Source organism: Macrobrachium rosenbergii, chromosome 56, assembly GCF_040412425.1.
Source record: "Macrobrachium rosenbergii isolate ZJJX-2024 chromosome 56, ASM4041242v1, whole genome shotgun sequence".
In the NCBI taxonomy this organism is placed as follows: domain Eukaryota; kingdom Metazoa; phylum Arthropoda; class Malacostraca; order Decapoda; family Palaemonidae; genus Macrobrachium; species Macrobrachium rosenbergii.
This window is the reverse complement of record NC_089796.1, coordinates 58,538,471-58,557,065: the sequence shown is the minus strand read 5'-3', so window position 1 is coordinate 58,557,065 and position 18,595 is coordinate 58,538,471. Positions and strand designations below refer to the sequence as shown.

At 35.8% G+C, this 18,595-nt stretch overlaps 1 protein-coding gene across 5 annotated transcripts in view; it reads right to left on the bottom strand.

Annotated features, from left to right (window-relative positions):
* The window catches only part of LOC136836631 (uncharacterized), a 58,559-nt gene that overhangs the window by 21,971 nt on the left and 17,993 nt on the right, over positions 1-18,595 (bottom strand). For 2 of the 5 annotated variants that reach the window (XM_067101093.1, XM_067101094.1), the window contains exons 2-6: positions 18,242-18,505; positions 11,766-11,843; positions 10,419-10,519; positions 8,438-8,648; positions 7,184-7,921 (exon numbers count right to left, since the gene is read on the bottom strand). In XM_067101093.1, the coding sequence (XP_066957194.1) occupies positions 7,184-7,921; positions 8,438-8,648; positions 10,419-10,519; positions 11,766-11,841 (1,126 nt within the window). In that variant the 5' untranslated portion in view covers positions 11,842-11,843; positions 18,242-18,505. The remainder of the gene's footprint in view (positions 1-7,183; positions 7,922-8,437; positions 8,649-10,418; positions 10,520-11,765; positions 11,844-18,241; positions 18,506-18,595) is intronic. The other 3 variants (XM_067101097.1, XM_067101096.1, XM_067101098.1) reach the window with 3 other exon arrangements.

Sequence of the window (18,595 nt, the reverse complement as noted above, 5' to 3'; positions counted from 1 at the left end):
TAAAATTTCACTTAAAAATCTAAAATTAAAATTCAAATTTACAATTTTTTTAAACGCCCTACAGGCTTCTGTATTTTCATTATTTACTTATTTATATTTTTGTCTATCAAGTTTACACTTCTTATGAAAGATAAAATTGGGATGACTGAAAATGTATAAGATTCTGATAAAATTTCCCCCATTGATTTATTTCCAAAGGTTGATACTCGCTGTTAATTATATTTTGGACAGTCGCACAGCACATGTGCAGGGCATGGACTGTTCATCAAGTGTCCATGTGTCAAACGAGTATGGCCTATTCGCAGACGCGTCAGAATTACTTGTGTTTGTCTCTCTCTCTGACATGATGAGCTCCATTTTTCCAACGCTGGAATTTATCTGTTTTCAACTTATTATTTATAGGTTCCTCGTTCATATGTTTTGCCATTTATTTATAATGATTGTTTTTAATATCTGTTTATGTAATCACTAATTGAAGTTTTATATTTGTTCTTGCCATGCGGACTGCTTCTTTAGCTGCTTTATCAGCTTCTCGTTTCCTTTGAAATCCCTACCATGGGCAGGATCCAACATATTTCAATATTTTTTTCCATCATTATGCAATTTGTGGAGTTCATATTTAATTTCCTGTACAATATTATTTTTTGAGTAGTAACGCCAGACGGCTTCTGGCGCTTCTTGAGTCGTTAAAAATAACAAAATTATTGAATGTTACTTGCTTTATAATTTTGATGGCTCTGCGATTGCACATAACTCTGCTGTGAAGACTGAGGCATTATTAGGCAAAGATAACTGATATGACTTGTTTCTGGGATATAGCTGCATATCCTACTCCATGTTGGGATTTAGACCCATCTGTATAAATCGTAATGCGAAATAACTTTCGTCTTTATGATCTGTGGTTTTTTTTTGTCTATGGTGTTCTGGGGTATATGAGAACTTTTGATAACATTTCAACTGAGTGCAAGTCCTTATTTTATTCATGGTCAATGAATTTGGTAACTTCACTGTTGGAGGTACTTGTATATCTATATTCAGTGGTTCAAACAATCTATTAGCTCTAATTGGGAAGGTGGATGATTGTTTATAAAATATCTCTTAGATCAAATAGATTTTTGTTGGTGAATCACTTTGCCTTGATTCTTAATGCACTTTTCATTGTTACGAACTCTCTATGAAGGAACAGTGGCAGTTCACTACATTCGACTTGTACTGAGGAGACTGGTGAGGATCTAAATGCTCCTGTGCATATTCTTAGTCCTTCATTGTGAATCGGATCTAATAATATTTTTCCAGTGCTGCTTCTGACGCTGAACCATATGCTTCACTTCCGTAGTCAATGATTGATAACACTGTTGCTTTATACAGTGTGGTAAAGTATGTCTATCAGCTCCCCCAATTTGTGTGTGATAGTTTTTTTAATTAGACTTAGCGCCCTTTTGCATTTTGATTTTATGTAAGTTTATGGGCTTTCAATTCAGGTGTGCATCAAATATTAATCCCAAAGTTTTGCAGTTTGGTTGGTGGTATATATGGTTTCTGATTTTCAATTCTATTCCTTCACCTTTTTCCAGTTTTTATTTTTTATAAAACATGACAGCTTGAGTTTTTCTATGGATAACCTAAAGCCTACAGATGAGGTCCATTCATCTATTTTTATTATGGTTTATTAATCATTCGTTCTGCATGCTTTATGCGTGATGCCGTATAATATATGGCAAAATCATCCATATACAGAGTTCTCTTAATTCCAACCGGTAGTTTGTTACTGATATCATTAATTGCTAATGTAAACAGAGTACCACTAAGGACACTCCTTGTGGAACTCCATTTTCAGAATGGAAATGTCTTGGAATAAACATTATCTATTCTCACTTGGAAAGTGCGACCAGTCATAAAGTTTTTAATAAATTTAGGAAGATGGCGTATGTTATTATTATGTAATGTTTTTAATATTGCATACCTCCATGTAGTGTAGTATGCCTTTTGGGTGTCAAAAAACCCAGCTACTGTAATTTTGCTTTCTTTCAAATCCTCTACGTATGTGGTCTTCCAAATTAGATAGAGAATCTAATGTAGATCGATTACGTTGTGAGCCAAACTGGGAAGGAGTTAACATTTATCTTCACGTATGTGCCATGTAAGTCGTGCATTTACCATTTTTCTCTAACAACGCCATAGACAACTTGTTAAAGATATTGGTCTATAATTGTTCACATTACTATGGTCTCTTCCGAAGGCTTTGGTATAGGAATTATTATGGCATTTCGCCATTCATCTGAAACAAGTTTCGAGCCATAAATGATTGTGAAGTTTCAACAAGTATGATTTTGCCGAAAGGTGCTAGGAAGGCAGATCATTTCAAGCAAATATCATCACCTCCAGAACAGATTTATTGCTGTTCAAGAGAGCATATTCCAGCTCATCCATAGTGAATTTCTTATTATAATATATATCTTCCTTTGTTTCAAAATTAAGTGTTATAGATTCTGCTTTATTCTTTATTTTTCTAAAATGTTTGTCCAAATTTTGGTCACTACTTATTTTGGCAAAACTTTTCCAAGTATGTTACTAATTTCAGAAGGGATCTAAAGTTTTTGCCATTGTCTAATATAGCTTGTCTGGGTGGTCTAATGTTTGTTCCATTTATTTTTCAGATTTTCCCATACTTTTTTGAATGGATGTTTCACTTGTTATTTCCGATACATAGGACCTCCAAGATATTATTTACCTTTTATGACCTCCTTTCTGAATTTAGCTGATATTTTATTATATAAAGGTTTTAATGCATCTATTTCTAATAGTACAATTGTCATTTTAATATATTTTCTTCCAAAATGGTTTGATTTATTTATTTTTATTGAATCTTCTGTTTAAGAGTATCTAACCTTTTTTGCTAAGAGTGTTTTTCTCGTACTAATTCCAGATAGATCATCTGACCACCAGGAACTTTATGTTTTTTTATTATGGGGTTTTGAATGAGAATAGCTTTGTCTGCTGCTGCCTTTTAATAGAAAGAGTACGAAGAATTCGTTTGTCTCATTGGTGTTTCTCAAATAATCATATGGCGGTATATTTCTGGTGTGCAAGTTAAAAAATGTCCCAATCTGCTTTTTGCATGTTATAACGTGGAGAGTATGGTTTCGGTTTATTATTTAATAAAGATATTATTATGGGAGAAATGATCACTTGAATAGGAGTCATCACAAGTATTCCAGTCTAGTTTGTCAACTATATTTGTTGAACAAGGGTGACATCTATTGAGAAAATGTTCCATGGGTTTTTGGCAGTACGTATTTACTTCGTTGTCATTCAGACAACAGAGATTATTAGTGTTCATCAAGTTTTCTATTTTTTCTCCATCTTTATCTGGTGTAATGTTGTTACAGTCCCCATATTGGGTTATGTGCATTAAATCACCTACAATTAATATAGGATTCTTACAATCTTTATTATTTTCTGTAATATGTTTAAATCGTACTTTTTATTAGGCTGGTTGTATAAGTTAATAATATCAAATAAATTATTTTCTATTTTCACTGTTATTTGAAATTTGTAATTCAGCGTAGTCTATATCTACTTTGTCGTATATCATTTTTATTATGGACATATATTGCTGTTCTAAGTTATTTTCATTTCCTTTGATGTTATGGCTAGTAGATATTTACCTATATTTGGACAATTTTTCAACATGTTGTATACATATAATCATTGGTTCGTATTCCCTGATAAATTCGTTGGACTTCTCTAAGCGCATTCTCGTTAATAATCCATTTATGTTCCATTGAATTATATAACGATTGAATAGTGTAATATAGTGGTCAAATTATAAATTATTTAAGTTGATTTTTTTTTGTTATAAGTTAATTTGTATTTTTGTAGTCTTGATTCATTTTTGTTGTTGTTTTATTTTGACTTTCGTTGGCTGTTACATTTTACTATCTTGATTTAATTTTTCCATTTTGATTTTTTAGAATATTATCTACAACACTGATATATTTTCTTTGTAATATTCTAAATGTTCAGCTCACATACAACCTTCTTCGTGAGATTTGATGTTTGTTTTTTCCTTATTCTATGCCTCATGAAATTTCTTATGGTGTTGGTTAGGCTTTCTTTAGTTATAGTTTTATTTTTGTGGCACATTTACTTCCAAAGCATTTACACTACAACCACATGTGTCTTCATGTTCTTTAGTTTGTTGTTCCTTCTTGGTTTTCCTTGTGGTGCCTATAATTGGTGATGGGTCCCAATTTCTTTGCTTTCATCGTAGTTATCTGTGTGTTGGTTTTCCATTTCACCTGAATTTTTGTGATTCTGCTCCAAGTATTATTATTTACTATGGGAGACAGTGGGTATTGGTTTAGCGTTCTGTTGCTGAACTTTAGCTTTTTGAGTGAGATTGGTGGGTTATTTATCTTTTTACATCTCTGGTTGGTGGAATTAGGTGGGGTCTTATCTAGTTGCCTTTTCGAGTTGTGTTATCCATTTGTTACATTCTTGTGATTTTAATTCTTCTTCGTCTTTCTCTATGTCAATACTTGTATCTATTTCTGGTAAGGAGGTAAATCTATTGTCAACTGTGATGTGTCACTGTTGTATGAAATCTCCATTGAAGAGCTCTTTTGATCATGTATTTTTTTAGTGATATTTCTTGGTTTTTATTGCCATTCGCTTCAGTTTTGGGTATTTTTGATTTTGATGTATCTCTGCATGCCTAAATTTCTTAGCTGAGTCATTCAATCCTCTCACTTTTTAGTTCTAGCTTTGCTTCCCTAATCGACATTCCAGTTCGTTCCTGTAATTTAAGTTCAGTATTGTAAATATAGAATGCACATGTTTTAGATCCGGGCATGATGTTCTAAGCCACACAATTTATGCATTTTGGTTGGTCACGGTCCCAGCGTGTTTTATGTTCTTGCAGAACTGCAATAGGCACATCTGGAAAAATTTCTGCATTTGATGGCTGTATGGCCATATTTGCAACAGTTCTTGCATTGCATGGGTTTGGGAACATAAGGCCTTAGTTCCCTGTTTAATCCAAGTTTTCAATTTTCCAAGGGCAAGGTTTGGCCACTGAACTTTATTTTTGCTATTTTGATGAGATTTATTTTTGTCTTTCCTGCTTGGCACCTCATATAGTTCACCAGTCTTCAACATTGCTGTATCTTTTCTGTAATGAATCTATAAACATTGATTTGTTTTGTATTTCTTCTTCAAGATTTGGTAATATCACAGTGCCTTGTACACACTGTTCATGGTATCATGCCTTGTGACGCTTATATTTATGTTCTCAATTTTTTCAATATTTTGATAATTTTCTGACTGGATTTTCGTTGTTGTTTCAACCAGCCATTCCCTTTTTAATTTGTCTTATGCTCATCTCTTGTGGGCATCAGTTCAGCAAGTAATTTTCAATTTTAGTAAGGATATGTCTTGGTCGACATGTAGATTCAAAACTGTGACCAGTTTTGATTCTCAAGGGAATCAAAGTAGATCAAGGTTAGTCTAGTCTATATTTTCTTTTGTTTTATTTTTTTAGGCTCCAAGGGCATTCAGTTGAATAGTTTGAACTACTTTTTGTTCCTTTTTTGATAGGGACACAGGCACAGAAACATCTGGCTCAAGGAGAATGGTTCCAATGTAACAATGCCAGGTCACTCCTTTTACAGGGACATCCTTTTTTTCTCATGGGTCATCCAATATTTGAAATTTTCAATCTCAAGGTTGGTGCAAGAAGGTCGTCATCTGTGCCAAAACAGTATCATCAGGGCCCAGGGTACTCGTTCTTCTTTACTACTCATAAGGTCGAATAAAGAAAAAAATAATAAACCTGAACACTTTAAGATATCATTAGCCTTTCATGGGGCTTATTCTTCACTAATGGCACAAGTGAGCCGACTCCCCAAATGTCCGGCCCCTACCCTACCCCACAGGGGATGGCACAATACAATTAGAAGTGGCCCAAGTGTAAGCCAAACCTGCTTGCTAGGACCCAGAGTATTACAAGAATACAATCATCTCCACCCTAATCGTATTATGGGCAAACCGGATAGAATGCCGAGTTCTATCTCCAGAACCAGAGCCCCCTGGAATCCGTGGTCTAGCCTAAAAGAATAGTTCCCCTTTGAGCTATCAATCTGATAACTCTCAGTCCAAACATTATCAGGCAGTTGATGATCCACCACAGTTCTCACTATTTAGCTTCCGGATATAAACCCATTCCCAACTATGATATCTTTTCTGTTTATCAGGTCCAGTGAATTTTAGTAAGTGGAAAATTCACAAAGATTAATCCAAACAAATATACAATGGCATATGGGACTCTTGGACTTGAACCCGGGAACAGATTCCTGGGGTTCAAGAGCCCCCTCACCACGTCAAGGTAGTCCCAAAACGAGGGGGCCTAACATGCTCAAACTGCACTTATTTTTAGGGGAAGCCTTTGACCTTTGACATAATAGTCTTCCCCAAGGCGAGGTTGTGCGTAGCAAGGGAGGTTTATAGGGTGTCCTTTTATCCAAACTTTGTGACTAGATGCGGGTTATACACATGCTCAAGCAAGTGAAAGAGGCCACTCTTTCGCCTTCAGGATTTATCATGCTGCAGAAGGAGATGGCTCCAGTTAAATAAGGAAAAGATAGCTCTTATCCAGGCATGTGTGTCAAAGGTTTAGTCTGAGGCATTATTATCACCAGAGAAATAAAATTCGAAAGTGTGTGCTTGCTATGTAATATAAAAATGTTTATATAAAACACTGTACTGCTGGGTATTTTCAGAAGCCTGAAAGCTGAGCAGGCTCTCAAAAGCTACGGTTTGTACATAGTCAGAAACTTGAATTACATGCCAATCAAGTTGAAACCAGCAAAAACTGGCTTATATTCAGGGTGTGGATGATGACTTTCAAACTGCTTGCGTTTCAGAGAATAGAGATTTGAATTATTTTCATAAATTTAATTTTTTAGTACGTATTGATATGCATATTTGCACATATATTTTTACACTAATGTATCCTAGTCATTAATACCTTAAAATTACAGTTTTCATCAGGCAAGTCAAGCAACGTAATTAGGATTATACTGACTAGTGTATAAAACACTTGTTAATTACAGTTCTATCAGTACATTACTATTAGTAGTAAAAGAATCACGCAAAAGCCATAGCTCAACTGATTCGCTGTTACCTTCTAGCTGCGGACATTGTTCTGCAATCTTCACGTGTAGTATGGTTTCTAATAAACGAACCTTCAGGTTGCCTCCACCGCAGTAACACTTGGTCGGTTCAATATACTCAAGTATTGCAATTTTGGTGACATTTCCCACTCTGATGCGCAAGCTAACACGCTTTTTCAGCTGATCAGCAGGGATCATGTGATTTGGAGGTCCATTGCAAGAATGTAACGGACATCTTTTTACTGGAATCTTACCGTCATCCGTCAGTCTCGATTTCCTCAGGATGTTGAAGACTTCCGGGTCTGAAACTTGACTCTTCTTCCTCACTTCTTTTTTGACGCTTTCCCACGTCATATTAAAAGTTGTGGCAGGGAAGAAATGCGGTTTGAAAAGCAGATTTGTGATTTTTGCCTTATAGATTACGGGAAATATTACATCATGATTTCGTCCTAATTTGCAAGAACACTCTGTTGCTTCCAAGTAACTAAAATAAAGAAATTTTTGAGTATTCAAGACATCAATTTCTACAGTGGCGTTTTTCAGCTCAAATGATGAGGGTCTGCACTGAGCCCTTCGATTCCAACAAGACATTTTTAAAGAGGGACACCATTTTATATAAATGCCCTTCACTTTCGTTCTTGAAAGGGGAAAAATATCCTCGATATCAAATTTCCTTTTTAAATTCTCAAGTTGTGCCTCGATTTTCTTCCACCTCACAAAGTACGTCTGCGGAGAACATCGGTGCTTCTCTGTAAGGCCAATATTAGATGCAAAAAAATGTACCTTCATGGGACAGGATGTTTCTGATGGCTAATATGATATCATTTTGTGTTTTATGTATGAAAATGCTATCTAAGATGAAACCTAATCGGAATAAGCACGAAATATAAGTTTAATTTCAGCACATTTTTACTAGCAAGCTGTACAACAACAAAAGTAAGTTGAACAGAGTTTCACAGCAGTTATAGCAGAATTTGTAATTATCCGGTTTGTCGTTCAAATTATAAAAGAAGTCAACTTCACTTTTAACTTACAATTAAATGTTATAGCACGATGAACCTGACTCAGGAACTCGCTGAAAAATGTCCCAGCCCTTACTTATTGCCATTTTATATGTGGTGGCAGGTTAATGGTTGGACAGTTAACTAATGGGTACCTTAAGGGGTCCATGCAGAGAAGAAATTTGTGAACATTTCGTCTCTAAAACACAGAATCATAAAAAGAACAAGAGTTATTATTCAAGTGATTTCGAAGACAGAACCTACCTCGGACTTTCAAAGACGCAACTTGACTTATTACTGTTTTATTGAAATTGACCGCACACTGATATTTCCCACGGTCATGTTGGGTCACCTTCGCGATCTGGAGGGTCCATTTCATGTTGCCATCATGTATGACAGACAGTCTCTGATCACTGATTTTCTTGTGGAGACCAATACTTATAGTTCTTCTTGGGTATAATCGAAACCATGCAACCTGATCAAAAGAAGAGTTTAAGAATTATGGGAGAACCTACTTAGTAGAAGACAACGACAAAATATATATGAATAATTGACTCTTGAGTAGTGTTGTTGCGACTTGACATTTTAGTCCTTCTAATGAACTGCTGATGTGCAATATCTTCGACAAATTGGCTTGCCTCTCATTGTTCCACCAAGAGTAATATATAAATTGATAGAAAAATCCACTTGAATATTGATACAATTCAATCCAATATACTTGCTTAATATCTAAATCCTCGACAGGTTTTGGGAGTCCTTGTACGGCTTGAAACAAAGTGGAGGGGACCATAAAAGTTTCTTACGTTCTTATATGGTTGATCATTATTTCTTTTAATTAGTTTCTTATTATAGTAGCTGCTTATTAAAATCAGTTGCTTACCATAGTAGCTATTATAGTGGCATTATCCTAATATCATCACTTGATGACATTATTATTGTCACACACTGTAACTCTACAATTCTCAGAATGAAGGAAATGTCTGAGCCAGAAATCTAAAATGCTAGACCTAGGAAAAAATTCAGTTATTTCTTGGTGTACATTTAATAATATAAAGATGGTGTCATCAAAGTAAACCAAATATGGTGCATTGAAAGACTGCAACCGAAATTCGGTTTGGAAATTTGCAAGCAATATTCACTCCTTGTGAAATGGGTATAAATAAGATAGATGAAGACTAGACTGAATCAGATGGTCTCCAGATGTACGAAAAGATGGTTGGTAATTTGATCTGTCATGGAAACAACTACTGTATGCCTGATCGGTGTTATACTATCATAAAGTTGCCAAAGGCAAAACTTGCCTTTATGAATTTTTAAATGTACAGTTTTATCTTTCAATATCATTATTGTACAATAACCAAAATTTTAACATAATTAATTCCCTGGTTAAGTTTGGTTTCCATGTTACAGACAGGAAATTCTAAAAAATCATCAAGATAATAGAGATTATCGTTTTTAATAGTTATTGCACGGTGGAAAACAGGAGAGTTGCTGATTTTAGCATCTACAAGACAAGGCCACATTCTTATTCTAACTGTTGGCAAGTACGGTATGTCGGGTTCTGAACTGTTCCTGTATATCATTCTATATAACAAGAGCTTTAAAAAATCATGTACACCATATGAAATAAAAATACAATGAAGTAAGTTACGTCTTCATTAGCTCTGAAGTGCAGAAAGTTACACCAACTGGTTACACCAACTGGTTATATATATATATATAACATATACTATATATATATATATATATATATATATATGCTGCTCTCTCTACTCTCTTTCTGCTCTCTCTCCTCCTAGCACCTCCTAGCAAATACAGCTAATATATTCAGTAAACCTAAAATTGAAACTGATTTTTAAAAAAGTCAGTATTATGGATACCCAATCCTAAACTTGAAAAGCTACATGTCATACATCATTTATAGACATCAGTACACATCCAACTGCACTACGCTTAAGTTACGATGCAAGTGACATTTGGTGTGACCTGTCACTTTTGTAATGTAGTACCATCTGTGTCATCACGTTCAGCTTAATTGATTGCTTTTATATAACAGACTCTGTTAGGTAATGTTCAGTACTGCCAAGGATTCCAGGCGGAGAGGATTTGTTCATTACCTTCATTATTATATGAAAAGATCTTTCTTCATGACGTACCTAACAAAAACACTCTCTTTCATTGTCTTATTGACCTCGTAATAAATTTACATTTACCAAAGGTATCACTGTGATTTGTATTTACTTACCGGACGATATTTCGAGAGATTTTCTATCTGACACGTGAAACTGACCGTTTCCCCTTCATCGGCTCTGAGACTCTTTACATGTCCGACGAAATTTGGGCCTACTTGAAAAAGAAGACAAGAAGCCTATATCAGCTTTTTTTTTATCTAATAATTGTACCCAAATTAGCTTGTTATTATTAGACATTCATATCTCATATATAAATGGGAGTATAAGCAGTTTAACTAATTTGTAAAAGTTTATTCAAAAGATTTTGAAATCAAAATGAAAGCACGCGGACTTTTACCGGAATTCTACAACCCATTAAGGATAAGGTTAAGGAAAAATAGAATTGCTTATTTTCTGCGTCAACATCAAAAGTTACAAGCACTGTTAACGAATTCCATTAAAATATATGTGTTAGCGCGTTAAGTCTGAAAAGCTGGCAACAATCAAAATTTAAGAGTTAGAGATATATGCAACTCCTCAGCTGAAGTGTGCCAGGTCTGCTTTCTGTCAAAAGCTTTCGAAGGTGAACCTTCCCATCGGCACCCTATACTGTATACAACTCACTTCACAGCTGTAATTAAATCTCTTTGAGTTCATTACAGCCGCTGATTTCAAGCGAAAGCTTTTGCCCATACTTTTTATACTTCTCTGTTGCTTTTAAGACTAGTGAGATCTTGATGTTATCAAATTTATCGATTTAGTAGATACAGAGCAGAAGTGTTTTCCACTCAAGTAGAGTTGAATGGCAAAGTAAATCTTAAAAGACAATAACATAAAGATTTTAGTAGAGCCCATATTAACTCACTCAATAATATATCAACTATGAGAGATTTTCACAGCTTCAGAAACACCTTTGCCAAACAGCAATGATTACAGAACACGTAACTTTCTTTATCTTCGTTAACAGTATTCTCAAAAGTAGCAGGGTTGTAGCCGGCACTAAAATGCCAAATCCAATAATATAAATTGTGTTTAAAAATAATAGAATATGCACAAAGCCCTAAGGCTGATTTGCTCAAGTGGGTTTGTTTTACAAAAATAAAAGTAATGGATAAATACAATGTATTATTGTTCCCTGTTGAAAAAGATTATCAGATAGCTTTAAACTATGCTAATAGGAGATTAATTCTATGAAAATGGCCATGTATGCTTCTTTCTTTAATTCTTCAAATCTGACTTCAATTAACATTCTAGATTGTTTTTTGTAATGCTGCAATTTAGACTTGCAAACTTTTGCCTCACTACTTGTGATTTACATTTCTTATAACAACACACAAGTAAGTACAACTGCTAAGTGACTTGTAAAAAATTATCTGTAAATTTTTTCTCATACAACGAGAATAGAGAAGTTTCGTACTTACTGTAGGCTGATGCTAATTCATATGTCAACATCCCTGCTATGGTAATGGCTAGGAAAACGTTAGCAGCAGCTGCCATACCTGGAAAATAAATCTAAAATGACAAAACCTTTCTGAGGGTTGCACAGATTTCGGTCATTGGTTGGGGCCGTAGACTGAACTCTCCCTAACGTTATTGTAATTAAAAGTACATTACAAAAACAACAGAATCACATGGCTAGACTCCCTTGGGTTTCGTTCAAAGGAATTGTTGTTTAAACCAAGGCCTAGACTAGAGAATACAAGGTCTACCTACCCATGCGCTGGTGGAGCTGGGATTTGGTGTTGGCAAGTGTAGTGCGTGACGTCACGTCTGCCACTCGGGCTCTGTCTGCGCTTAGCGATCCATTAATATTTGCGGTTTATTTCTACTATTTGACTATCAAATATTGTGCGAAATAAATAATTTTATTTACTGACTAAGACTACACCGAAAGAATAAATTATATATCAGACAACGACAAAAAAGCTCCAAATCATTTACTAATTTGTAATGTCAAAGGAGAAAACTGTATGTCGGCCAACAAATAAAATTATATAAACAATAAAAAAGTATAAATGAAACACTTACTACATACCATTAGGGCTCATTTCTTTACAAAAAGGTATTCATGTACGTCCTTTTATACAAAAGCACTACACTGATATAGTGGCAAAATTCTATAAACAAAGTGATAATCCCCTGTCTTTCCATACAACCACATTACATTAATTTATTGCTAAAAATCAGTAATATTGGTAAACATCTATGACTACAGTACACATGAACGACATCATCTCTATCACTTCACAGTTTTTTCACCTTACTGTTTAATTTTGTAGAAGTGATGGACGTATTCGGGCTTCGCATCCTAAAAAACGTTCTACAACGAACAAAATATGAAGTTATATCAGTAGGAAGCGAAACCAACTTTGCAATATTCGATGATAACATTCATATAGCCCCCTTTGCCTGGTTTTAAAGTTTTCCCCAAGGTGACATTTGAACAGTTTTTCACCACTTTTAATTTCCATTCGTCGACGCCTGAAAAACATCTGTATACAGCTCAAACTCTTGGCACTTTTATAATCACTCAGGAAATCTGAACTAATATTTAAATCTATAATGACTGATATCTAAAAATGAAAAATAACTCGGAAGTATTTCTTGCTCATCTTGACGATTCACGTGTTTGTAAATAAATGGTTTAGGTATATATTTATTCTTGCTGTCTTAGCTCGAGGTCGAAGGGATCGAGTGCGGCCAAAGCCTCCGGAAGATCTGACGTCACGACTGGCTTGAGCTGCGCGGAAAAGGTCTTATTTTGGGGGGTCGCGGATGGATAGACCTCGGTATTAATGATAACTCAAAACTGAAGTCAAGTAAAGTTAAAGAAGTTGGACATCTCAAGGAAGGGACTGCAAAGAACGGGGGCAAATTTAGAAGCAAAGAGGAGGAACGTTGCAAAGAAGTACTACTTAGAGAACGAATGTTCTCTCCGGAGCCCACTTTTGAGGATTTTCCACCATTAGAAGCAAAATTCTGAACACATGCAGTTAAACCTCTCAAACAGACAATTGATTTTGCATTTGGCCATTTCAAGAACTTAGAATATTCTAATGTCGTAATATTCCCTATGGATTACTGGATCTGAATACCAGAAAAAAATGAAACAGTACAGCAGTGCAACATATTAACAGGAAACTACATGAAAAAGCGGAAATTAACCCATAGTCCTACCTTACAACAGTTCATAATCCTAGCTCACATCATCTGTTCTCCTAACTTTCCTTATTATCTCCACAGTAACATATCCAACATCTCATGCAAAGAACTTAATTTGGAAGACTTTTTTCTAGTATTTTGCTACATACACAACCACTCATGAACTACAAGACCTCTTTGCCTTTTGCCATACTCATTACATTTTTTTAATTTTTTATTTTGCAGCATTTTGGCGGGAGCCGTCGAAGTCCATGGGCATTGCCTCTTTCATTCAATTGCCAAGTTCGTTAGGCAAACTCTCTCTTGTGTCTGTTGACTTTTTTTTTTATTTCCTATCAGATTTAGTCTGAAGAATATGAAGTTCGTTGATAATATATCTAAAAATCAGCATTATTATTATCAAAAGTGCCATTTCAAACTAACAGCGTCTAACACAATCTACGTTCTCTCAGACCGCTGTGCAGGGATGTAGCGAAAGGGACAAAGGTCATGATCATCTATGTTTCACCCGAGATAAGGTCACAGGAGTGGCTGATAACTTTGTAGTGCATCTTATCCTTATACTTCTTTTTCATCGAATATTTTCGAGCAACATGACTTTTGTCCCCAAATGGCATGGTTTCTACCAAGTACCAGTTTCTCTCCTATGCCAACTTATTTTTAACAATTACAAAATGAGGTTTCATTACTTTTAGTCATCGAATCCTACGAAATCTACGATGATCGATAGTTAAGTCAAAAGTAGCTATCAGTACTTCATAAAGGATGATTACAGTATTGCGTATTTATGCCAACTGTCATTTCTTGCTGAAGGAGGAAGTGGAAGATGAAATAACAGCTCTCTCTCTCTCTCTCTCTCTCTCTCTCTCTCTCTCTCTATATATATATATATATATATATATATATATATATATATATATATATAGAGAGAGGAGAGAGAAGAAGAAGAGAGAAGAGAGAGAGAGAGAGAACTTGGATGAGTAGTGCTTCGTCAGAACTATGACCCCTGCCCAGAACATGCACTACCATAGCACTGAACAACAATGCCTGCAGTACTACGGTGAAGCCATTCATTCGGTAAGCTACCTTTCTGTCTATGTATACCAGAGAAACCACTACTCTCTCTCTCTCTCTCTCTCTATATATATATATATATATATGTGTATATATATATATATATATATATATATATATATATATATATATATATATATATATATACGTAGGCAGAGAAAGGTACCGTAATATTGCAGGCCTTGTTTTTCAGTGCTATGGTAGTGCACGTTCTGACCAGGGGGTCATAGTTCTGACAGAGCAATATTCATCCATGTTCAATTATTTCTCTTTCTCCCTTCAAGTTCAACCTTACAGTAGTTAGTTTAGCAGTGACCCGCGTAAATGCACGAGAGGCGGCCGCACGAATATATCTTTTACAAATATAATTTTTCGGCTAAACAATGCAGAAAATGGTGTATATAATGCAGTAAAGGTGAGATCAATTGAGAAATCTCCCGAGATAGTGAGAAATTCACCGTCTTCTGTCTATATTTTTACTTTCATCCCCGAGGAGCTGGTACTAACCACGGCGTCCCGCGGAGCTTCCTCCATAAACAAAATACGCCAAATTTCTCATCATCTCGGTAATTTTCTCAGATTATCTCATCTGTACTGCTTCAAATGCAACCTTTCCTATATTGTTTAGCCAAAAAATTACATCAATAAAGGATAGCTTCGTGCTGCCTTCTCCTTTGCATTTGCCGTAGGCCGTAGCAGTCATATAATAACTATAGTCAAACCAGTTGAGTCTAAATATTTCTTTCGTTTTACCTTAAAGAGAAGGTTGTGTAGAGAAATGAGCGACCAATCTTTGTAGGTAAAGACGGATAAAGCCGGATAACCTGAAGCCGCCTATGCTTCTCAATTTTGACCGCACTGCTAACGGCAACACCTTTTCATCGAATCATTCGGATAAAGGTGAAAGTTGGCAAGTGGATATTTTATAACCCTACCTAATTTTTGCAAGTATTATTTAGTACCTAAGTTCAATAGTTCTGGTACTTACCAAAGTAAAAGCTCGTTTCCTCTACCAGAGCCATCAAAATCGCGGGTAGGGGTTTTGAACACAATAGTGACGTTAACCTATGACATCATGAGGCTCCACACCACACACACACACACACACACAGCATGGTTCTCTCTGCACACAGTGAAGGGAAGTTTACATATGGGGCAAACGTCTCTTCACTGTGACAAGAATGGATTTGTCATCGTCGTCCCCTTGATTGCATTATCTTTCTCAATTATTATTATTATTATTATTATTATTATTATTATTATTATTATTATTATTATTATTATTATTATTATTATTATTATATTTTCTGGAGGTTTCATCGCAACTTCCACAGCAGTTGTTGCGACTAAGTTGTTAGCTTGGAATTCTGCCATTTTCTTGATATTCGTATTGTTTCTACTTTACAAATAATTCAGTGTATGTAATTCATCCACATAATGAACCAATCTATAGCTCATTTATTAGAATTACATCTATTCAGGGTGGGAATACAAAAAGACAATCCGTTTTGTTTTACCTCAGGTTTCGACACTATAGCCTTCTATTTGCAGCAGGCCAGGAGCAGTCACTAGAAGTAGAATTCAGATGAAAAGAGAAGGTCTGCTCACCTCCCCCCAAATTCCTCATGTAAGAGGAGCTTTGCCTACCTCCTTATTGCGTCAGCAGGTGAATTGCCATAAAGAAAACGAAAAAAAGGACCTTGAGCTGGTACCTCTAAGATACGCCATCGCCTATGTAGTTACCACTGTTGGGATGCGACTGCACCCAATTGGTTAGACCTTGTCTCTCTTGGCCTTGGATTGTCTAACAGCTCCTGCCCACACTTCTGGGGTGGCCAAGTAACTATTACCCACTACAGAAACGATTACCTATTCATGCTATAGTAAATCTTGCCACGGGTCTTCTCGCTTGGATACAAAGTGGCAAGCCGTAGCTCAAATGCAGTCTTGCAACCACGGGGACAGTTCCATATCCTGCTGGCCATTATCGAATTTGTTGAATCCTAGGCTGCGTAAGCATTAGTAACTTACTGCTTTCCTGGGGGATGGGCGGATCCTCATGACGTTATATTATGTTGAGGTTACGAATGGTTTTAGGATCCTTGTCTATGATTTTCTCGGTTCCGGCACCGGCGACTTCATTTTACTCTATAAATGTCAAAACTATCGAACTTAGGTACTAAATAACACTTGCAAAAAATAGGTATTGTTATAAAATATACACTTGCCAACTTTCACCTTTATCCGATGCTTTGATAAAAAGATGTTGCCGAAAAACCGCGTTTCATCGGCTCTGAATCCCTTAGTACCTCCCCGAGTATAATAAAGTACGGCGTCCCCCTTTTTCGCTACTTTCACATGATTAACATCCCTCACTGGCTCTCTCTCTCTCTCTCTCTCTCTCTCTCTCTCTCTCTCTCTCTCTCTCTCTCTCTCTCTCTCTCTCTCTCAATTCGGGCTTTTAAGAAACATGAGCCCGTGCTGGCACAAGGCCAGCTTAATTCTTATTATAACGGAGAGATTAAGACGAGCAGAATCTCCTAATCAGGCTGTGAAAAGAATATAGGAAAAAATAAAAATCATAAAAGATAGTTGATAATGAAAGATTATATAATGAATAAAAGAAGGAAAAATCTATATATAAATGAGAATGCTTCCTCAAATGATGGAAACTTGCTTCCTAGAGAGAGAGAGAGAGAGAGAGAGAGAGAGAGAGAGAGAGAGAGAGTATCTGCGGAATAACAACAGGCGCAGATATAAAATTGACATTGTGTTTCTTTCGTGAAATTATCTATAAATCTTTCTCAAGATTTCCCTGGGTGAAGCAGAGAGAACATGCTTAGGAGAGGTTTCCATTATACACGGTGTTGAGTGGCTTGCATTGTCAACAACGCTCAAGGCTGGTAGTACGGTACGGTACGGAATGTTTTTCCCTACTTCGTACCTGGCTAAAATATCGTACCGTAATTTCGTACCGTACCCTAAATTATTTTTCCGTACCGTACAATACGGTAAAAATAACGTACCGTAATTCCGTACTTTTATCGTACTACAAGCAAACTCAATCAACATCAGCAAAATCCCCTCTGTATGAAAATTTCAATGTTAACAGTTGTAAATTAGCAAAGGGACTTTATATGAACATGTGTATATATTCAGTTGTCTTAATAATAATAATAATAATAATAATAATAATAATAATAATAATAATAATAATAATAAAGCATTATGAGAATATGAGATTATATGGCTGAAGCTGTAAACGTTTGCAACGTTTTACTTCAAGAATTCCAAACACTCACACACACATGCATGGTATGTTACAAACTAAAATGTTAAGTACCTTAGTGATCTCCTTGTGCAGTCACTGAAGCGGCCAATTATGCATTAGTAATTGCTTAGTGATAAATCCATGCCTAAGGGACGGTACGGTACGGAATTTTGCCCATTTTTTCCGTACCTGAATCGTACCGTACCGTACTTCGGTAAAATTATCGTACCGTAATTCCATACCGTACATATAGACTAAATATCAACTGTACCGTACCGTACTCCGTGCCGTACCATATCGTAATGCCAGCCTTGCTGGGCCCACATGTACTGTACATAGAGATGAAAGACTGACTATAATCAAAAGATTGCCATGGATGTAACCACTTACCTGTTATGTGCTGGTTGCTCGCTCTATGGCTGTCCAGGAGTAAATTGGATCCTCGTATTCCCCGCGAGTTTTCAGTAATTCACGTTTTCATTTCCTCAAGATGTTTTTGTTCTTTTTTTCTGTTTTATTTTCCGTGTTATATTCGGGTCCGCGGCATTTTCCATTTTGCTACATCAGGAAATATGTTTATGGTTCATTAACAAAACTTTGAACATTTCTCCTGGGTCTATAGCGTAAAGGCGGGTATTTCGTCTGTGAGTTAACCTGGAGGAAATAAGTTAAAATCTAAGGTGCTGGTTTGAAAGGGTGAATAAAGATTATCACTTCTCGGCTAATGCTACTCTCCTTCAATTT